Source organism: Ceratosolen solmsi, unplaced genomic scaffold (assembly GCF_000503995.2).
Source record: "Ceratosolen solmsi marchali unplaced genomic scaffold, CerSol_1.0 scaffold47, whole genome shotgun sequence".
Classification (NCBI taxonomy): domain Eukaryota; kingdom Metazoa; phylum Arthropoda; class Insecta; order Hymenoptera; family Agaonidae; genus Ceratosolen; species Ceratosolen solmsi.
Genome location: NW_011948419.1, coordinates 3,398,394 through 3,423,369, shown reverse-complemented (window position 1 = coordinate 3,423,369; position 24,976 = coordinate 3,398,394). Strand labels below are relative to the sequence as shown.

At 28.3% G+C, this 24,976-nt stretch overlaps 1 protein-coding gene across 1 annotated transcript; it reads left to right on the top strand.

The window, feature by feature from the left end:
• Positions 1 to 24,517, top strand: LOC105360773 (band 7 protein AGAP004871). The gene is made up of 9 exons (XM_011497774.1): positions 1 to 46; positions 19,065 to 19,180; positions 20,223 to 20,295; positions 21,887 to 21,969; positions 22,163 to 22,366; positions 23,172 to 23,227; positions 23,531 to 23,609; positions 23,691 to 23,792; positions 24,414 to 24,517. Exons 1-9 carry the CDS (start codon positions 1 to 3, stop codon positions 24,513 to 24,515), a joined length of 861 nt encoding a protein of 286 aa, XP_011496076.1. The 3' UTR covers positions 24,516 to 24,517.
• Positions 24,518 to 24,976: the final 459 nt, after the last annotated feature.

The window sequence follows — 24,976 nt, the reverse complement described above, 5'->3', positions numbered from 1 at the left end:
ATGAGGGCAGTTTCACTAGAGTGTCGTCAAGTAGCAAGAGATGCTGGTACATCGTGTTCGCGAGTTCGCGAGTCATGCGACACACCAGCTGTCTTACTTGTTGTACTTAAATCTCAAGAATTAATATTCGACGCAATGGTATTACAACGATAAATATACCTGAGACTAATTTGTGATGACCTTATTACAGTCATTGGCCGTATAATCTACTTCTTTTTTACCTTTTTATATATACATAATGTTGCGTACATACTCGTGAACAATAGTTGTGAAAAATGTCTTTGCAATTTAATAACCAACGATTAGCTGCCCCCGTTAATAATCCGAAAATAATTGCTTCGAATACAAAGTTGATATAGCAGCTAATTAAATTCGTATTAAGGAATTATTAATTTATGATATTATAAAGTACGAGTAATAAATAAAGGGCTGGGCCACTGTCGTAAGGGGACTTCGTTTTTTTGTTGAGATAATTCGCGCATTATAGGTTTCCAAATTTTATTTGCCTTTCTTTTTACGTAATACGTGATTAGCTAAATTTAACAGAGCAGAAATAAAATTAAATTCTTTCACAAACTTTTAAGAATCGATAACGAACGATAACGTTCGTTTTGTGTCCACCGACGCTTTAAGCTCACTAATAATGACAATGTGTATTAGGTGAGTAGCGTAATTAGCGAAAGCTTAATGTTAAATGAAATTTTATAATTTCACCTTTCAGTCTGGAATATGACGCGGTAGATGTTATTTAGAAAGAATATTGAATGTTTGAAAACTACAGTTAAACAGTGAACTGTAATTTAACTCGTTAACGATATAAAAATTAACGTTTAAAACAATAAGTGTAACAATCATATAGGCAAATAGTATCGTACGATTGATAAATAATACTCTTCAAGGATAGTTGTTACATTGTGTCGAATAATTAAATCATTAAACACATTTACAAATACCATTGAGATGCACAAAATTGGTAGATAAATAAAAAGTGAAAACATTCGATGACTAAATATTTCGATGTAGTCGAATATATTTATTTATCTACGCGATTGTAATATCGGAACGGGAAGATTGTTAAAAATTACCCAACAAACATTATGCTTTTTATTTTTACATGCTGTCGTCGATCATGTTACGAGAGTCTCGTACCTCAGACATTCATTGATCTTTCTGCTTAGTCATTTAGACATAATGACAATTCGATGAACAATGTGATCGTTTTGCAATAATAAGCGGATAGTATATGACCGAATAGTTTATTAGTATTTGTAGCCTCTGCGTAAATAATCGAGAGAGAAAAAGCACAATTAATTAACGATTAGGATTAAGATTCTTCGCTGAGTGCGTAAAAAAAATTCAATACTCTTTATGATTCGCAGCAGTGGACAAGTGATTTCTCTCAATTTTCTGTACTACTACGGAGACGTTATTGTATTGTTGCCTATAATAGGAATTTCACTCGACAATCAACACTTCGACATTTTCATTTTCGACATTTGTTATTATACTGATAAGAAAACTCGGTAGGGATGGGGATGGGGGAGGAGAAGGAGGAGGAGGAGGAGGAGGAGGAGGAGCCATTAAAATGTCAATGCATAGGAGTAAATCGCGTATTTATTGGAAATTTGGCATTGCACATTTTCTCATATACACTCACATGTAAGAGGCCTAAGTCAAAGTAAATTTTGTTAATAAGTAATAATTGTCATAAAAAAATATTTCATCCCCTATAAGCATTTCTCAACCTTTTGGATATTCTGTTTCTTTAATTCTTCTCGAATAAAGCTTAAACGTTGAACTAGCTAACGGATTAAAATCAGCAATAAATATATTTAAAAATTTTTTCAAGCGATTATCGATCCAAGGAGATTGTCGTTAATGCTTCTAGGATCGATTAAATCGATAGTCGTTACAAACGAAGCACTAATTGCATTGCAAAGTAACGACGAAATGTATTTCCTATTGGTCTTTAAAACTATTGGTAAAATACTTATTTTTATTACAACGTTAACGATAAGCATCCAGAATTTTTAATACTCCTAAGCAATAATATTATATTTCACGGGAAATTCAGCGCTCGGTCCACGGACTCCTTACTGTCCTTTTTCACAAATCTGTCGCTATGAAAGTACACGCGGTACTTGAAAAATAAGTGGAGCCACGCGTGTACGTAAACTCGTATTCGCCAATAGAATAATCCCAATGTCATGTCCATGCCCATGTGGCAGTCAGTTGATAGTAGACAATGATCACGATACAACTTGCCCATCTCCCGAACCACAGTCTCCCAGTCGCAACGGATAGCCAAGGAAGGCCAACGGTCCTTTAGAGATATCAAAATATTTTCTCCTACGTGTGTCTTAATGGCGAAGCTCGGATTTCACTTTTACTTTTGCGCCGATACTCATTACGTTCAGGTTCTTTATCGCAAGTTCGGAACTCAAAAGTTTATAATGTTTGTAACTCGCTCGTGCGAACAGCGAGAAAATCCTAGATCGACAGTCAATAATGGTATCTGCTTATCGACCTTGTCACCCTTTTTATCAATCGTTAAGTTGGAGTGCTTCGAGGGAGATGACAAGACTCGGAAAGACTGTAGAATTTATTGCGTTTGGGACATTTTCATACAGTGTGCTACAACAAATAGCTCAAGTTGTAAGTTTCTTATGTGCTGCATTTTATTATTTCGTTCGAAGATCTCTCTCCTACCTTTAATTCAAAGTACCTGTCCATGCCGACTGCTTATCAGTTACAAATCTCGATCGGTGGTTCAAGCAATCTCTTTTATTCCCTTAATTTTCGCTCTAATCTGTTGGATTTTATTGCAATTTCTTCGTGCACTATGAAAAGGCTTATGTGATAGTTAGATAGAGGCGATGGTTGGCTCATTAACATATTGCCGTGTGCTGTTTGCTTTCATTTCCTAGACATAATCCACGTATATTATGACATGATATAAGAAATATGACGATTTGTAAGATACTAGTGCCATTACCATTGCCTTGCATCATTGTTTTATAATTTATTGGCGAGCAGTAGAGTAAGTAGAACAGAGTTCTTTGTTCTGTTTCGATGTAGATTAACTAACTGATCTCATAATTGGCATATTTCCATTGGCAAAAGCAGCAATTGTATTGGTAATTGTGATGAATCATTTCTAGTGCGAATACCGAAATATGACATTTGAATATAACGAGAGCCGATACGACGCTAAGCTACTTTCGTATTAATTAATTAATTATTAAATACTTGGTTATCGTTGAAATAATATTGATATATTTTAAGCGTTCGATTGGCTCGCCAATTTCTCGAATCCGATTTGCCAAAATCGATGACACGCGTCTAATAACCTTGAAATATTGACATCCTTACTATTAGCAAGTCCAAGCCCCATGGTATATATCGATCATGGGCAAATATTGGCAAACGGCATGATTTATTCGTGCCTTTGTGACTTCTAAACTGCTTAACATGTCTGCCGAATGACAGAATATAATCGACAGGCCAATAATTTTGGCTACAATCTAATAATTAGAATAATGCCCCGTTTATCACATTAAATATACACATTCTGCGCTATTGCTTTCGATTTCACAATTACCTGGTAGTCGTTGCATCGCGTTGGCTGTAGAGTTTCACAATCGACGTAACTAGAAATCGCGTGGACACGAGATAGTGCATCAGCTACATTATTATCGCGACCTTTTATATTCTAAATATCGATCCTGTAGTATATTAGCTTACAAAACCTACGTAATTAAAAAAAAATAATTTTTTTAATTCAAATACTTTCGTTCCCGTTTAACAAACTCGGTTTACTAAACCATTTAAGCTTTCATCCATACATACATATATATAATTGTTTTATTAATATCAATAATTTTCAAATAAAATTAAATAGTAAAATTTTTAAAGCAAATTTCATAAAAATTTTCCACTTAGTTAGGGCAATAAAATTATTTTAATTTATAACAAATATATAAATTTCTATCTCTCCTTGTTATAATAAGAAAATGAATTTATTTTTTATTATATTTTCAAAAAATTATAGAAAATACTATGAAGCTCTGAAATTAATACGCATATATATATATATATATATATATATATATATATATGTGTGTGTATAATTAAATTGAATAATTTTTCAATTAATTATAGTTATTAATTAAAAAATTATTTCTAAATAAATTTATGATAATTTTATTTTATATTTTAATTTAAATTGACATTTTAATCAGTTTTATCAATGTTTGAAAAAATTTTCTTTGATTTTGAAAATCTCTTTTCATTATAAAGTATGCCTGAAAACAATAAAATTAAGTAATAATATGTAATGCTAAATTTAATCGAAAATAATGCTTATTATGCTTTTATTAAAACAATGATCTTGTTAATGTTTGGACGTATTTAATTTCACTTGCTCTGATAGCAAAATGTCGTAAATAAGTTTAATAAATAAACAAATTACATTTATACACATATATGTATATGAATAAGATGTTGAGTTTGTCTTTAAATGCTACAAGGATTTTCTTATTATAAATTTCGTTCCAGTGATTACCGCTACTTGCACGCGTTCCCTGTCTACGTTTCTCATTCACTGGCTGAATTTAATTCAATTAGCCGATCTACAGTTCGTTCGCTCAATGTAATTATCCTGTAATATATACACTCGTGCACCTTGTCATCATTATAAATTGAAATTAATTATCAGCTGCGGATTGCGAGCCCGTAGTAGCAATTCAAACTTTAATCCAATCCTACATCGTCCATCGCTTGTGGCTGGAATGAAAATCGGAAATCTACCTACAGCTACAATTAATTTTATACGACGGTGTTTGGCAATAGAATTTCAAGGATGACCAATACTTGGCGGGGAAACGAAAAATCCACTTGATTTGCTCGAATGAGCACGAGTCTTCGGTGGCGATAAACCGTTGTAGTTGTAGCGATTCTATCTTAATGCGAAATTAGAGAAAGTTATAAAGTTCTTACGAATGTTATGGAGTACTTGAATAGATTCGATACATTTATTATCTCTCTTTTCCTTCTCAATATTATAAAACATTGGTAGATCTGAATGATGTATTTGATAAGGTAGGAGTTTTATCTTTTTTAACGGATATCGATCAATCTTATTAAAAATATATATCTTCTTCTTTTTTTTATTATAATAGACCGGTTTTACGAAAATAGAAAATTTTAATGTGGATTTTGGAATTTAGATCAGTTGAAGATGAATTTTAAAAAGATTATTTGAAATAATGTCATTTAATTAATTATTTTATTCGATAAAAACAATTTTGAAAATTGGATATGAATATGTATAGTGTAATAAATAAAAATACTTATTAAACGACAATATTTATGACGATTAATATCAATGAAAATAAATGTGCCAATGTTTCTTTGGGTGTCGGATCGTACACAAGAGTATCATAATAAAAAGCTCAAAATATCAATGAACTTTTTCAAAAGATAATTCATCATAGTAATCAATGCTTATTTAACAAATAGAACAAATTTTAGTCTAACACTTATGGATTTTTTTCATAATAAATATGTTTAGGTAATATTTATTTAGGTAAAATTTATTTAGGTAATATTCGATAAGACTCTTAATTATCATATATTCCAATGTTATTGGGATGAAAAAAAAAAAATATACTATTTAATATATGGCTAATCGTAGGTTGACTTAAAATACTTAAAATTCTTTAATATTAATTATTTCATTGAATTATGAAATTCAAGTTTCAACCAGTTTGTTATTTGCATTAGTAAATTGTAATTTAAAATGGCATATATACGTTTAACATTGATATCTATAAATAAAAGTATATAACCAAATTTTTAATTCTTTCATCATTTTACGTATAATGATAATGAATTGGTATTATAAAATTTGTTATAAATATTCAATTGCATAATAAAACAGATATTTATCGGTATAGCAAATGAGAGGAGTAAATAATTATTGATAAATACGTAATTTATGCATAATTTAATATTAATTATTTGATATGGCTTGTTCTAAAAGTTTACATAAACTTAATATCGTAAAACGATTTATTTTTAAGAGAAAAAAAAAGGCTAAAAGTATAAAAAGTATACGTACGTGGAAAATGTATAAAAAAAAAAGTTATGCATGGTGATAAGCCAAGTAACGTCCAATATTTTGTCAACAAGAAAATTATTTATTTATAAACATATACTTTCTCAAAATATTTATGAATTTTGAATTTTTACATTAATTACTAATTTAACATTTAAAATAAACATATATATATATATTGCAAAATACAAAATTTGTCTTAAATCTTTCAGAATGATTGTTATACTTTTTTCTTAACGATCACTGTTCAAATTTCTTTCATGTTTATAATGTTTTTTTGTATTAAAACAAAAATATTGCAAGGATTGAAAAATTTTAGCAAAGATGTATCTCCTAATACTATAATATTTTCTATTTCACTCTTTATAATTTTTAATATTAATTTATTAACTTTATTTATTTATATAATTTATATAAATATTAATTTAATAATAATTTATTAACGTAACGTTTCCAGTATGTAAAATATCAATATGGATAATATAGAAGAAATGCTCTTATCGACTAAATGTTAAGAAGAAAAAAAAATGCTAATTCTTTTCTATCATTTAATTATTAGTTAATTTAATTTTTAATTTTTAATTTAATTTTTAAATATATTTGATAAAGAGATTACAGATTAAACGTTTGAGTCATTTGAATGTTAAAAACAACATTTTTCAATATAAATAATCAAGATTTTCGCACTATAGCATCGTTTTTATCACAAATATTAAAAAAAAAAAAAAAAATTTCAATTTCAGTTCGAATAAAAATCGAAATAATAAATCACGAATTTTCCAATTGCCAAATTAATGGATAATTTCACATATTTATAAAGCAATCAATATGAAAATTAGATTATTACAGAGTTTTTCGAATCCATCTGCCTTTGTCTACCAATCGTTGCTCAACGACACTACATTAACATTATCAACGCAATATTATATTCATCATAGTTCGAAAAAATTTTTACATTCTATCGAGCACAAAAATCATTAACCTTCGATCGACAGTCTACACTATCTAGTCTCATTGTAAAATGAAATAAACAGCAATAATCAACAATTATTACTCAACTATGCACATGGAGACGAAGTTTCTCCGTGGCCAACACCTCTGTGCTCTATTTTATCAGCACTCCATTCGTCTCCTTCGTCAACCCCAATAATCCCAAAAGCTTTGAGTGCGAGGATCAAAAACTATCAGAAATTGATTTCTGACTCGGCGACTTAGTCTCTCTCCTGTCGGCCACGCAGTAACTTTCCACGACGCAGTGGCCAGTGGTTATGCCTCGGGCCTCCGGGCTTCCCACTTTAGCCGACCTCATCCTGTTGGTCCCACCCTGAGCAACATCATTCCGAGCGAGGAAGCGAGTGACCGAGTAGCCGTCGTTTCGCTTACCATCCTCGTTCGACTTCCCCGGGATGATTCCTAGTGCGCAGGTCGATGGGGTGGGGGCGCATGCGTATCCCTGCAGACGTTAGGACAACGAATGACAGCGCCGCGATTGCACGGCCGCACTTCCTAGGCGACAGTGACTTGCGTAGCTGCCGAATCTGCCATCCTCCGAGAGCCGAAACGAGGAACCGAGATGAAAGGTGAGCCGGCGTTTATCGGCCCCCAGGAGCCATTGGAACCCCGGTGCTCGTGTACGCGAGAACGAGAGAGTGCGCGATAATACTCTGCGCTAGTTTACTCTCGCGTTCCCCCGAGTGTCGTCGCGATTCTCTATTATAGCGTTGGCTACTTACGTCATTGTAAACAGACACCGGCGAATATTAATTTGTGTAATCCTTATCTTGTAATTGCCGCCTCCTCGCTCGTCCCCATTTATGATCAGTAAGTGTCACGTGCGATACAATATGAGAGTAATTAACAGTGGATTCCCGTGTCCTTCGTCCGTTTCCCGCTTCTCTCGTGAAAATCTCAGTTGAAATATTCGACGCTTAAACGTCTTTTGTAATTTTGCGCGATGTAGCGGTGTCGTGGTGTCGTGGTGTCGTGGTGTCGTGGTGTCGCGGTGTCGCGGTGTCGCGGTGTCGCGTTTAGCATAAGGAAAATTGCCGACAGATGCCTGTCGAGCCATCAAGCTCCTTTAAACCACCGTTCCATATACCGTGACTGAACGAAAGAAAAATGACTTTAAGTAATAGGTAAAGCGATCCACGTAAGTGAGTAACGTTTATACTGTTTAAGCTCAACGTTTAATTTTAATTTCCCATCGAAGAAATAAAGTCGGAATAGACACATTTCTTTAGCTTATGTATAATAAAAAAATTTATATTGTTATGAGATTAAGAAACAATGCAAAGCCGAAAGAGCGTTATTTTAAGATGTTATATGTAAGTTAAACATTTCATTAATATTTACATTTATAAATATTATGCTATTACCTTGAAATGATATTTGAAGAATACCGAAGATAAAACATTCGGGATTGGATATGAAATTTCAAGAAGTTATAGGCGTATCACCTATAATGTAAAACGCCTCTAAACGAAAAAGACGTGTTTTGAGTGTCAAATGACGCTTGAAATCGAATCATCGGAGAGAGATAAACAAAAGGATTAATATAAGTCTTAAACAAAATGTTTAACTTAAGGTTCATAACTTCTTAATAAGTGATATTTAAGTGTAAAAAGGCCATTTTTAAATTTACACATAACCAACTATTATGTAAGGTCTATAGAGTCCAATGACGATTCCATTATCGGCCTCTTATTTATTCCCTCTCCACTGATAATTTAAATAGTTTTTAAATTCTGCCTTTTGAAATAGATCTTTATTAAATAAAATACATTGATTTAAACATTTTCTCTAGCAGAGTATAGAAAAAAATAATTTCTCAACATTTTTGTTTCGTACTGATTTCTTTAATAGATAAGTTTAAAAGTAATTCGATTAGAGAGTTTCATTTATTTATTTGTTGATTATAATTGAGGTATTATATATAAGCCATTTAATTTATGCTAGGGAAATAATTTTTCAATTTTAGTTCCTATTTCTGTTACTCCTATTCTGTATAGTATAAAATATATATAAGAAAAAAAAATAAATTTTAGATTCACTTTTTTTTTTTTTTACAAATGGCTAATTTAGTAAAATTGTGTTAACATAGAAAAAAAACAATAACTTGTAACCATTATACATATAGTTTTCATACAACGGTTACATTTATATAAAATAAAGCATTTATTTAATCCTAAATAAAAATAAGGTAAATTTTTATAATAGTACTAATTGGAATAATTAGTAAGAAGATAATTCCTTATTAATTTATTTTATACCTCCTAATATAATGCCTGTAAAATATAGATTTTCATATAATAATAAAGAATAAATAAATATAAACATAAGCATATATATATATATATATATATATATATATATATACACACACACAATATAGGTAAATTACTAATGAAGCATAAAATAAAATTAATTAATTGAAACCTTTGATAATAATTAAATATTATTTATATAAAGAAATAAGGAATTGAATATCTATTGTTGAAATTACAATTGGTATATAAGAAGAGTCTATAGTTAAATTTTTCTAAATTTTATTTGCGTTCTCGTAAAATATTAATCAATGCACTTGAATTAAAAATAATAATTCTTACGACGATTAATAAGTTTTATTATTCAACGAAAATTGTTATTATAATGAAATTGTCATTCAATAATAATGAAGTTGTAATTGTATTTCATGTTCTTATTAGATTATTTCCATCGCTAGACACTTATAAAATACTTGATTAGAAAAAAGTTGTTCTGTCTTTCTGTGAATGTAATAGAATTGGTTTGACGAATATACGTGTTATTTATTATAATTATTTAATTATATTAAAAAAAAAAAAAAAAAACAGATTTAACACAATTTTTTTCAATTAACATAATTTTGTAAATATAATTTTTATAGTTCTTCTACATTGCGACTTTTTTAATTTTCATCATTTTTTCATTCATTTTGTCTCAGTGCTCTATAACAATTGTATGCTTAAATATTTATACAATCGAATATCAATAATTTTATTCGTTCAATAGAATAGTCAATAATAATGTAATATTAAAAAGTAAAACGTATTACCTTATTATTGTCTCTACGAAACTTTGGAATTGTATTCTTTAACATAACATATTTTCTTTGTTATTGCACTATATTTACATTGATATATTAACAGACATGATTATTCTCAGATTAATGCATAATAATTAAATTAACAATTTAGAGATCACTTTGTGTATCAATTTGTTTGAGTAATATTTTATTCATGTAAATATTATTTTCATAAATTTTATGTATATTTAGTGTATGAGACTACGGAACTTTCATTGTATATTATTTTATTATACTTATTACATTTTATTAATTACTTATTAAATTTTATTTTAATATACTATAAAATGTATTTCTTAAACTGTATTTTTTAATAGAACTAAAATTTGGAGAATCATGCTACTATGTAAGGCTTCTAACACATACAATTACACTCGTAATAATATTTCTCATTGAAGTGTATCTGAATACGTTAATGTGATGCTAAATAAAAACTTCTTTTTTTTTATTACATACTAACGTTACTCCACTATACGCAACATCTAGTTTAAAAACAAATTACACTTGTAAATATTCCATTACCATCAATAGTTTAAATTATATTATTATTAAAACAAAATATATTATTTCGTAAATTATACTATATAATTTTATTTATGTGCTAAGAAATTGGACGAAATAGAATTAAATTGGATTAATTTTTTGAAAAAATAGCACTTTCAGGAACTGCTTCTATTACAAAATATAAAATACAAAATTTAATATTACTGATTTAAATAATTGAAACAATGATAAATAACAATAAATAAATTGCGTGAATGAAGTAATAAAATAATAAAATAATTTATGTGACCAATTCTCACTATTAAAAGTAACATATTTCAAATTTTATTAACTTGATTTTAATAATATAAGTATTAATTCAACTGATACGATACAATTATTCAATATTATACGATTGGGGAATCTGAAAAAAATATTTCCTACAAACTTCAGTATTATGGATATTCAATATCACACGATCATTGACATCATCCATGGGTTGTTTGTTTTCATTAGCTTTAACATTTATTTTCTTAACATTAACAGATTTTCTCATGAAAAACACAAATGTAGATGTATTGTGTCTGAAGCGTATTAAGTTCTTTGTTAAATTAATTATTACATTGAGGGCATTTTCCCTGAAATTAAAATGCAAATGTATCTATAATTAAATTCTTATTTTTATATCTTTACCATACTAAAGTAGTATTTAATTATATAATAACTACCATTAAGTAAATAATCATAACGTATTGTATTCAATTCGGATTAAAATAACTCACGTACAAGATACTCGTTAAAATAATAATTAAATAAAAAGTATAATAAAAATAAAAATAGTAAAATAAGTATAAAAAAAAAATACACTCGTAAACATGCATTTTTATCTATAGATTTAATGAGTACTTTAACATAATAGTACTTCCTCATTTGTCTAATTTTTTCAGCTTCGTTATATGTTACATTTCGTCTATTAATAATTGATATTTGTAAAGGCTCCATAAAAAAATCACGAAAACTGATACGAGTTTATAATTTATTCTATTCCATGTTGTTAAATGTTATTCCTTAAATAATCTATTAATATCTTGGGATTGAAAAATCTTTTATTTAAAACGTTAATATCTGGCGCAATTCAATAGAAATAAATTGAAATTTATTGACAGAATCGCATCTAATACGCAATTTAAATATTTTTCTTTTGTTATTCACAATCTAATCTCGATTTTTGATCTACAATTTGTATTTAATCTTTTACTTGTGAATTGATTTTTATTATTCGATAAAGACAAATAATTTGAAGACAATCAATATTCATCGTTGAGTGCATAAAAATGAATTATTTTATTATAGGTATTGATATAAATTTTTAGATATATAATTACAATTTTAGCACCTTTAAGTGTTTTTATAATAATTTTTTTTTTTTTTTTTTTTTTTTTTTTTTAATAATATTTCAAATATCATTGATTTAATAAATTATCCACAGTTGTTTCATTCAAATAAGAATAAAGTTTATTTTAATTATTTTTCAATCTTTTCTGGCTATCTTCTAAATAGATTTAGTTTTTCAATTAATGCAGAATTAATCCAAAATATAATAAATTCAAGTTTTACCGACATGAACTCTAAAGCATTATTTTATTCAAATATTAAATAAGCAATCTTTTTTTATATAAACAACGTAGTTATGTCAGTACATTGATGTATTTCGTAATTTATATTAATCAAAACATTAAATTGTAGTAAATTATTTCCGTACTATATATCTTACAATTTTTTAAAAAAATTTCTATAATATTTCTTAAATCAGGAAAATCTGAATGATAATATTGTCCGTAATTTTAATAAGTCATTTATTTACAATAACAATTTCATGGAATTCATTTGCAAACGAAAGTAATAGATTCTTCATATCGTTACAACATCATGGCCATCCAAATTGTAAAAAATAAATACTAATCTATAAATCACAAGCGATAACAAAACCTATAACAAAGTCTATGTTTAGTCTATCTTCTACTAGTTCATGTTTATGTAATTTAGTACTTCTTTCAATAATGCAATGATAGTTTATCTACTGCGACTATACCAAGCTTCTTCGATAGAAATACGTAGATATCCATTTTCTATGGTCGCAAATTTTATTGTTATTCTGAACATTTACAATAATAAGATTTACGTATTTAATAGCGCGTAGGCGCGTTAAAAGAAACACACGCAGACTGACAGAATTTTTGTAAAACGAAATGCAAAAATACGTAAATATCATTTGCTTATCATATGTATCAACGACACACTGTAGGCTTTAAAGAAAATTTTTTAATTGTTAAAAAAACAAAAGATCATGAATAAAAATGATAAATCAAATTATTACTTGCAATGTTCAGTTGCTGTTAACAGATTTTTGCTTAAATTTCAAATGATTGCAATAATTTTTTCATGGTAAAAGTGTATATAGGAAGGCTATATAATATATGTGTGAGAGAAGTACAATAAAATTTTTGCTCACGAAAATTATTTTATAAAGAACTTTTTCTTCTTCGAGTTTTATTTTATGTATTTATTATTTAATTTTTATTCTTTCAATCGATTGTCGACTACGTGTCCTATCCATAAATTTAATTAACGCTTTGGAAATTTTCCTTCCTTTTTGATATTACGCTACATACTACGCTACATAATTTTATTATCATTTTGGTTATTAAAATTTTTTTATACATTTAATCAATTGAAATGAGAAAAATAATAAGTTAAATAATACAAAAATTTCAATTTAAATGATATTAATTTAAAAATTTTGTAAAATATTTAATAATTAAATTACATTATGGGAAAGTAAAATATGGGTTCGTTTTTTTTGTTTTTAGCATTTAGCTTGCAAATTAAGTTCTACAATAATTAAAGATGAAACGAAAAACCAGAATATTAAAAAAAGACTAAAGTTTAATTCAATTCCAGCAATGAATAATAATGTAAGAATACAATAGCTTTAATATATAAATAGTAAGAAATAAAACAAAACAAACAAAAAACTTAATAAATTGATAAAGTATCCAGTTGCTTTATCAAATATTTATATGTAGTAGGCTAATTTTGTAACAAGTGATAAATTTTATAAATGTAATTAAAATTTATGAAAGTTAATAATATTTTAAAATATGTGCTTATTCATTCGTAGAAAAGATACTTCGATTATCTGAGTATATTCCATAAAAGCAAAAAATGAAATGTAGCTGAAGTAATATGGTAAAATCGGCAATGCAAACAACAATAGTCATAATTTCCTTTAAGTACCGAGCATTATCGAGACGTTAACGCAATGCAGGCTAAATCGATAGAAAAGAAGAAAAGTGAAAGAAATGAGAAAAACGAAAGCTCATGAAATTCCATGCACACTAAACCACTCTTTCTTTCTTTCTTTCTTTGCCCTTTATAATCAATAAGCGAAACAAATTCCATACAAGAAGTAGATAAACGATAAGAAAGAAGAATAATCGAAAACAAGATAAAAGTGCGGAAGTAACCTATGAGACAAGAAAGTATTTTTCCCGATCTATTGATCTAAAGTCTTAAGTGGATGAATAATCATTGTTAAACTACTTTATAAAATTGAATTGAAATATATTTAATATCATTAGAAAAGAACATTGATGATTGCAAAATATTTTTTTCTATCATCGATCTTTCCAACACATAATGACATTAATTCGTTGGCCAATTAAAATGACTACTACTTTTTAGTTATTGAGTAAACGCTTTCCTCTGAACGTGGACAGTCCGTATCTATGACAAATTGGCATCATTCGATGGAAAACTCAAAGTTCGTAATAATTCTATTGAGTAATCAATCTCTTATAATAAGCCTGATATCGTTGAACATTCAACGAGAAATATTTCTATCGGTTCGTTATATGTCTTTTATGGCAAGTCTATTTAAATGGATCTTAATATGAATTATATAATAATCACTAGTTTTGTATAAAATGACTCTAAATCAATGAATAAAATAGTAAAAAATAAAATATTCATTAATAAAATTGCTGCTTTTTTCATTTGTAAGAAGAAAAGTTGTCATTGATATTTTTATAATTACCGCATTAGACTTTTCAATATGCGATTATTATAAATTATTATCTGCCGTTTATTTTATTTTCTTCCTATTTTTTCATATTATACATATTACAATGAATTCGTAATCTATTTAATTGTAGTAGAGAGGAAGTTGAAGAGACATTGATTTTCTTCGAGTTTGAGATAATTAGAAACTTTTAAATAATGATTTAATGCATCAACGATAAATCGATTTCTATATTAACGATCTAAATATAATTTGCAAATTTATTAAACAAAAAAATATTATTACATACGAGAATTTGTAAAAATAATTAATCCCTCTTTAACTTACCATACTCTATTCATTGTCCCACGTATTACTTTAGAACATTATTAGTACTCTTAATTATAAGATAAATGAAGTAGTTATACGAGGCGCATTGAGATTGTAAAATATAATATATCGTAATAAGTTCATCGAATAGTAATAATCTAATAGTCAAATCATACACATTGTAGAATAAGTAAGAGATAACAATTTTGAAAAAATTCTCCTAATAATAATGCAATAATGGATTGTTTGAATGATTGTTAAAAATGACGCGCGTATAAATATCTTGACGCTTTTGATAAATGAAATTTTCTGCTATTCTAGTAAATAAATCAATTTGTATTCTTGCAAATTACAGCTACCATTTGTCATAGCTCATGTCGGCACTATTTATTACCTTACTGATAGATAGACCATTAAATACTTCCACACAAAACGCCTATTAATTTCCAAAACAATTTCCCTTCATATACATAACTAATATTTAATTTATGATTTTGCATTATACAAATTTTCATATGTGCATAGAATATAATCTCGATGTATTTATATCGTGAAAAATTGTGTAATTTAGCTCGAGGCGTTTAGATTTCTAATGATATGCAAGTTATTGATAACGATCATCGATGGCCTGGATTACCTGAAGTTTAATTGCCATTAACGACATTTAAAAAAGGATCTTCCTTTTGCATTGTTAATATTTTGTAACCACGGGCCATAAGTGCATAGCTTATTAATGCTAATCGGTAAATGGTATGCGATTAGTGTAAGAGTGCAAGCATCGACGAGAGTGACAGGAGATGCACGAAATATAATACAGTTCGTATACATGTTAGTTTATCGGCGATGGAAAACTTTGGAAAATGCTGTCGGATTCGCTAGCGATTAGTTATAAGGTATAATTTAGCAGCTGTGACTGGTTTTTCGTTATTATACGACAAATCCTTCGGCTTTAACCCGAACTTTCGACTCGTCGATCTCCATTCGTGCGTGAAAGTACTTCGAGCTTTGATCGTACAATTTCCTTTAACTATATTGTACATTCTTTGTATATATATATATATATATATATATATATATATATATATATGATAATGAATATTGGCATATTGATTTCACATAACCAGATGGAGCCATGCACAAACATTGTCAATAATACAATATTTGTCATTTAATATTTTTACGCTTAAATATTTAGCATTGAGTATTCGTGTCTTCGATATTCCATAAGTCCATTTCGGAAAAAGTATAGAGAGCATATTTATATGCCATTATACTATGCAATATACTATGAAAACATCGGAACTTAAAATCCTTCAAAATATTAAAATATTTACTTTTCTTTGTGGTAGAAGTTAATTTTAAAAAGTTGATACATCACATAACAGTACTTTAGTACCTTTACGTATTTTACTGACATTTGCCATTTTCAATAAAGAAAAAATATGAGTTTAAAAACTTTATTAATTTTACTTTGTTTTCGAATAATATTTATTCTCATTATTCCTCTACAAAAATGGTAAACAAATCATAAAGTCTATTTTCATTCGAAGAATATTTTCTGTTTTTCATGCTCATCATTTCGGATATCCAAACATAAAACTTTACAATAATTAACTTATCGGTAAAACTCTTCGAATCCACCATATTCTATCCTTTTTATTGTCAAGGAATGCACTTTTTAATTTTACTTATAGAAAATTAATTGAGCACACGTATACGTAATGTATCGCAATGCATTCGAATATATCTGTATTATTTTTAAGCAAATTGTAATTGTTAAAAATATATGTAATTGTTAAATATTTAAAAACTTTGGCCCATTTTCCATTCGTAACAATAAGGATAAATTTTCATATTTTATGATTAACTATAATTACTTAATTCTAATTGAATAATATGTATAATGTAAATTCCTATGTATGGATATATTTAATGTATATCCATATTATATATATTATATAATATATACATATTATACATATTATATATCCATATATAATGTATATAATGAAAAGCGGCTTTGCGTTTATTTTTTACAATTATAATTCAATTTTTATTTGCATTTTTTTCATTTTGAAGCTTCAAAGAAATTATTATGCGCACGTATAAGAAAATAGAAATTATTTCATAATATTTATAAAAAATCTTAACGAAAAACTACATTATATTTAAAGTTCTATAATAAATTTTATATTCTCTTGCATAATTTTTCATTAAAGTGACTTTTTTTTTCAATACTAATAAGAACTATTACTTATTATTAATATCACGAAAGAATTGCTTGTAAATTATTAATTCATTATTTAAAATTTATCGTGTAATAACTAATTCTCGCGGTCTTAATAAGATTTGGCTTACCGAAGCCGAATTTACAATCAATCTACTTCACTTTGATCATTTTATAAAATTAAAATACAATCTAATAATTGAATATATTTTTAATTAATCGCATCATGTTTTATTAAAGATTAGTGATTATTATAAATATAAAATATTCGGCATATATTCGTATGATTTTTTTTTTGTAGTCGAAATTAAATTATTTAAACATCACAAGTGAATTGTGCATCGCGTAAGACATACATTCACGCGAAAGAAATTATAAAATATATTTTATTATTAAATTATTATTAAATCGAAACAGCTATCAATGTTAATGCTATATATCGATATCATTTACAGAAGAAATTACATACTATTAAACATTGCCAAGTCTGATTAAAACATACTATTATTATTGAAAATAATTTTTTTATAAGTTTTATAAAATTATACAAATTTTGTAATACTATCATTAATGATTACATACAAGTAAAATTATATATATATATATATATATATATATATTTCGCTAAAGTTAATTATATATATGGCCTCATTTTTATGGAACAGTCCATAAAGTTATCTATAGCCGATGTTTTCTAATTATGTTAAGGTAAAGTCTATTGTTAGAAAGTCCGTAAACTGATCTTCTATGCACATCGCACTTGTACAGTGATACTTTTATACTGTCTTTCGTTCTATTAATATCATGTAATTATATTGAATATTTCCTACATTATTTCGATGTATATCTATATATATATATATATATATATATATATATATATATATATATATATATATATATATATATATATATATATGTATGATTTTTAAACATGATTTTTAATATAAATATGGTAGAATTGGTTTTACTAAATAATATTTTCATATTATCCACATCAAATTATGGATAATGTCAGCTTTATAAACAAGATGTAACTTTATGAATAATCACTTTGTATCCATATGACTTTATAAATTTACTTTTAATCACTTAAACTTGTCTGTAATTAAACGAAGATTTTCACATAAAACACACTACATTGCATAATGTATTTATTTATATTTGCATTGATCATTGATAATGGCAAATAAAATTAATATTCTTATTCTAAATAAACCAAAAAATTCCGATGAGATGAAATTTAATGTGAAATTTAATATTTTTAAATACGAAATTGTCAATATTTTTTCAAACTTGAAAGGCCAGAAATTTCAAGTAGATATGTAAATTTCATCGATATTGTACAAAAGTAAAATTTTTTATTATAATATATTTCAGTCAATTGTTACAACTAATTATACTTATAAACTTGTATATAAATACAAATAAACTTAAAAATACATATTAACTTGTAAACAAAAACTGTATATAATGGTGTGTTGCTTTTTAAATTACAATAGTTAAATTGATGCAATTTTTTAATTTCATAAGTTAATGGACGTATTTTTTTATGCATTTTCAATAGTTTATCGAATACATACAATTTAAATACACTCATTAATTCATACCATTTATACGTAAATGTAAAAAACTAATTGTGTACAATTTATTAAGGTAAATAAATGTACATTCAAACAAGTTGCAAAATCGTTTTTGATTGTCAATTCAAAAGAATAATAAAGAGTCTTTTTATCTCTTATAGCGGAAGATGGTAACAACAAGGACGTTGGTGGGGGGGCATGCGGAAAGATCCTTATTATGTTATCCTGGGCGCTGGTAATAATAACAATGCCCTTCTCTTTATTCGTATGTTTCAAGGTAAGAAGTTGTCCCTATAAATATAAATCATAGTACTTGAGAATATGGAAAACGTGACGATAAATTAATTTAATACGTCAGATGTTTGTAATATTTATATTAAAATAATAAAAAAGGTAAATGACATATGAGATGTATATATAATTTAGGAAGCATTTAATATTTCAATTTTATATATTTGAATATTATTTCATATGTAAAATATTTTTAATCGAAAGATATTATGTACTAAAATTAAACGAAAAACTTTATTATAATCTTTTTTATTTAAGTAATGAGACTTTCAAATGGTTTAATAATTTTCTAATAATTTTAAATAAGTCAAGGTAAAGATAAACTCATATACGGAAATGATAATAAATAATTAGGAATTCGAATTTTAAATTATTGTTTAAACTTAACGTTCACTCCATTTTTTTTTTTTTTTTTTTTTATTACGATACTGCCAATAAAGAAAAAAAATCATTTTAATTGTAAATATTCAATTCAAATATATAATACGTGTATTTGCCTATTTTATGTACATGTAGCACTACAAAATACTAAATCTTTAATCTCAAATTCAACATTTTTTATTTTCAAGTAATGTTCATGTTTGTGGATGAAAAAAGTGGAGCTTAACAAATTCATATAAACTGACTACTACTTTATATAAAATAACTTTGGAATTTCATTAAGATCATGTTAAAGACCAAATTTCACATTACTATATATAGAATGAATTTGAAGCAAAATAAATATTATGGTTCCTAAATCAAGGCATTTGATTTAATTACTCATTTTTAATTATTACAGCTCGACGGTAATTTCTAAATTTCAAAGTATTAAATTCCATCTTCGTCAGTACTATGATAATACAATAATAATATTTCGGATTCTTATATCTCCAATATTTAATTTAAATTACAAATGTATTCGTTAAAAAAAAAAAAGAAAAAAAAAAGAAGAAGAATAACACGATGTATTTAAGTTTTAGCAAAGATATATTTATATTTTATGTTTAAAGTGAATTAAATCTGTCCTTTATTTAATTTGTACACAGGTGGTGCAAGAATATGAAAGAGCTGTTATATTCCGCCTTGGTCGACTGCTCTCTGGTGGTGCAAAGGGTCCTGGTAAGAATTATTTTTTATAAAAATGTAATCATTACTAGATGTTTTCATTATATGTACCACAAAAGTACATAAACAATAAAAGAATTATTGACTAGAAATACATGCGAAATATCCATGAAATTACATTTAAAATTTGATGTAAGAATTCAATATTTTAAATAGAGAAATAGTAATAAATTAATAAATAATGTAACATAAATTTAATAGAATATAATGAATTTGTGCGATGGGATCAAAAATTCATCATTTCAACATGATGAATAATAATATAACTTCGTATAAAAGTATGAAATACACGTTTAGAGCAGATAAACAAAGTTATTATTACATCTTAGAGTTCTTGTGCCCAGAATATGTCAAAAAATTAAAATTCTCATTGCATTAAAGTGTATCATGAAATTTTAATTAACAATGAATTTAATTAACTCACGACATTTAGATTATTCATAATATTACAATTCAAATGAATTTATATATATATATATATATATATATATATTGATAAGTTAATAAATTTAAGTAAGTGAAGTAATTAAAAAAAAAAAATGGTAAATAAACTTTACAATAATTGTGTATTTGAGTTCTTCTGTTGTCTATTTATGAAATGAAATGAAATGAAAATGAAACTAAAATTTTACATTTTTAATAGAGAAATATAGACGTTTAAATTAAAATTGATTTTTCAAATTTGAATTTACTCTATACTATTAAATATTGTAGTTTTTCTATTATAATGTACTTTAAATAATATTAAATAATATGCAATATCCAATTGATTTTCATTCAAGTTATTCTTAAATAAATTTTTACTTAATTTTTTTCGCTTGTGTTTTCTACTGTTTAAATTACTATAATAATAGACTTTAATAACCAGTAATGCAAACATGAGATATTGGCTATATATATGATGTCAAATACAAATTGATTTCACGATTAAATAACAACATTAAAATCATTTCATCCAATTTTATAGAAAAACGAATGTATATTAAATATGCTTAGTTCCTAATAATCTTGAAAATTATTATTTTCATGTATTATTTTCGGAATAATTACCATTATCGATCACTTAATATTTCAAATTTTAATCAATAATACTCTTTATTCCTCTTTTTGATAAAAACTCTTGATCGTTAAAAACGTTTTTGATCATTAAACATTTTTAATAAATACGACGTTATATTTATTAATCGTCACTGTAAATTCACAGTATTTGACGAATGAATTTTGAAATTTGCCTATTGCATGAAACGCGAGAACCAGTGTGTAATTAAAAACAGAATTTATTGTTGATGAAATCCATTAATGATTAATAAATAATCATTCGTAGCTCTGAAGTGATTAGTTATCCTTATTTTGACGCACAAATGACTTTAAAGAGCCCCCCCCCCCTCACACACACACACACACACACACACACACACACACAAAGACACGCGTGCGCGATGAACAGACACAATAATAAGAGAAATTCTCTTTAATATCTTCCCTTCGCGCAAATACAATAGATTCCCATGCGTCTCTCCAACAAATACTTTGCCTAGGCACAAGACGTTCACATTTATGCAGGAATTCTATTTGACTTTTGCAGGTATTTTCTTCATTTTGCCCTGTATTGATAGTTACGCACGAGTGGACCTACGTACACGTACTTATGATGTGCCGCCACAAGAGGTTCGTATATCTCTTTCTCCATTGCGTTAATAATCCAATATTTACAGAAGTCGAATTTCGAATTTTTATAAGCACGCGATTCAAGTTGCCGGAAAATTCACGTGCCTTTGGAGCAAACGAGTATAAAAGCTCGAGAGAGGTGATCTGAAGTGAATTTCGTTATTATGTTTCAAATACAAACGAATGTCGCCAGGTGCTGACAAAGGACAGCGTGACAGTATCAGTGGACGCCGTCGTATACTACCGAGTGAACAACGCGACCATCTCGATCGCCAACGTGGAAAATGCACACCACAGCACGAGGCTCCTCGCCCAGACGACGTTACGTAACACCATGGGCATGAGGCCCCTGCACGAGATTCTCAGCGAGCGCGAGACCATCTCCGGGAACATGCAGGTCGGTCAGGTTACCGGTGTTCCATCGTGTCCATAGTCTTGCTTTGAAATGAGAATTTCTTTGGTAACGAGCGGTGGCAAGATGAATTCATCTACGAATAATCTTTCTTTCATCAGTCTTTCGGCGAAATTCAAATTCATTTGCCAACAGCCACAATCAGCGAGTTCTCGCGTTCGCTATTGCTCTTTCGACGTATCCTTTTAATATTCCCAAAATGGCAATAGTTAAATAAAATTTCCACTCGATCTCACAATACAATCTTCCACGTGTGTCTTTTACCGTATGTTAATTTTTATAAATGCCATTATTTTTTAAGCCGAATAACGTTATATCGTGATTAATGGCGTAATGCGAGCATATAGTGAAAAAAAAAAAAAAAAAGAAAAAAAAGAAAAAAAAAAAATAAGATGGAGAGGAAGTTTTAAGTACTGAGTAATAATAATCACAGCGATTAACAAGAAAAGTATAGGGAAACTATTGACTGTACTAGTAGGATCATTATTTCGGTAAAAATATGGTTAACCAAGAAAATACCAATTGCCTTACCGTGGCGGTAAATTGAACTAATATGGCCTTTAAAAACAGAGAATCGGCTTTTTAATTTTTGAATTAAAAAAATTGGTAAACCCACGTCAATATATTTAATCATTTATAATTCGCACAAAGTACTCGAATAATAAAATGGCAAGCAAGCAGTTATTATAAACGGCTTTATAAAATCTACAATTTCAATGGAAAGGCTAGATTTAAGTGGAGGAAAATTATACTCACAAAACATGTATACTGAAGAAAGTATCGTTCGCAGATTTCATTGGACGAAGCAACCGACGCATGGGGCATTAAAGTGGAACGAGTGGAGATGTAAGTAAACCAATGCTCGAATATAGCTGATAATCTTTTTTTGTTTCTTCGTCTTAACTCTACCCTACGAGGCTCAAAACCCGCGCACACTATTCCTTAACGACACTGCTAAACGACTATAATGACGATTTTACGCCCCGTAGGGGTAATAACGTAGGCCACTCGTTCGATTCATAGCCAATATTTCAATGTTCCCCGAATGTCAATCGGCCGAACCGAGAGCCGAAGCCCGAAAAATACGTCAGAGGCCACGCAAGTATATGAAACATGATTTGACACAATTGCGATATTCGTGCTTCACAGCAAGGACGTACGACTACCGGTGCAATTGCAGCGAGCGATGGCTGCCGAAGCCGAGGCTGCCCGCGAAGCTCGCGCTAAGGTAAGGAGTGAGCAAAGAAGACGGAGACGGGACGATCGCGCGGTACTCTGGCTAATATTGTGTGTTATTGTCTCGTTGCAGGTGATCGCCGCGGAAGGTGAGCAGAAGGCCAGTAGAGCACTTCGAGAGGCTTCCGAAGTCATTGGCGACTCGCCCGCTGCCCTCCAGCTCCGATATCTCCAGGTCACCACTCATTTTACTCCCTTAACAATTGCAATTCGACTAATTAGCATTAGTTAAGCGGTCGCCTCTTGCGAATCTAACGTTGCGATTATAACGATTATTCACGCGATGAGGCTTTTTTAAGCGCTACCCGCGTTTTTAACTCGAATAATTATTCGAATACAAGCTTCGACGAGGCTTTAGAGTTTTAGTAAATATCTTTTGCGCCCCATTACGACTTTATTATTTATCTTATTTGTGCTTATTTAGCTCCGTGATTTTTAGCTTTTGAAAACTGCAACGGAGACGGGCCTTTGTGTAGACTACCTATTGTGTAGGGAGAAATGTTTATTTTTTTTTTTTTTTTCAATTTGACAAAGTCGTGTCGTTTATTCGTCAATCGATAAATTTACTATTTGGCGCTTGGTGACTTTGTGCGAGTGCGTACGTTACAAAATAAATATAATAAATTTAACATTTCGGAATATTAATATTCGTGCTCGTTTCAACGCTCGACTCTATTATTAATGCGCACGATGACCTGTGCAATGCAAACTGGCCTGGGATTTGAAAAGAAACTGTCCCCGCCCGAAGACACGAGTAAAATTAATAAATAAGTGAGATAATAATTTTGATTTTCAGACATTGAATACAATTTCGGCCGAAAAGAATTCAACAATTGTATTCCCTCTACCCATCGACTTGGTCACGTACTTCTTGAAAGCAAGTGAGGCGAGGGCCTAAGGCAACTAACTACTTTCCTTTTAATTAATTCGCATGATATTTTTCCTCTCCAGAGAAATCAATAGACAGATGTATAAACAACGATAAATGAAGACAGGCGCATTTGGTCCACGAGCACTTTCGTCATTGATGACATTACATGTACAACTCGTATTGACTGTTATAACAAAATTAATTGGTATTGTAAAATTATATTGGTACAATGAATTATCATATGCTAACATGGAAAATATAGTTTAACGTAAAATCGTAACAACTATGTAAGCAAAATGTACGAAGCTGATTAAGAGATTTGAAAAGCGTATATTGTTCAAGTGTACGCTATTATTTCCCCCTTTATATTTGGCACTGGAATTAAAGAGAGAGAGAGAGAAAGAGATAGAGATAGAGAGAGAGAGAGAGAGAGAGAGAAAACTTAGCACAAGCGCATTTAACCATATGCGGACTCTTATGCTTAGTCC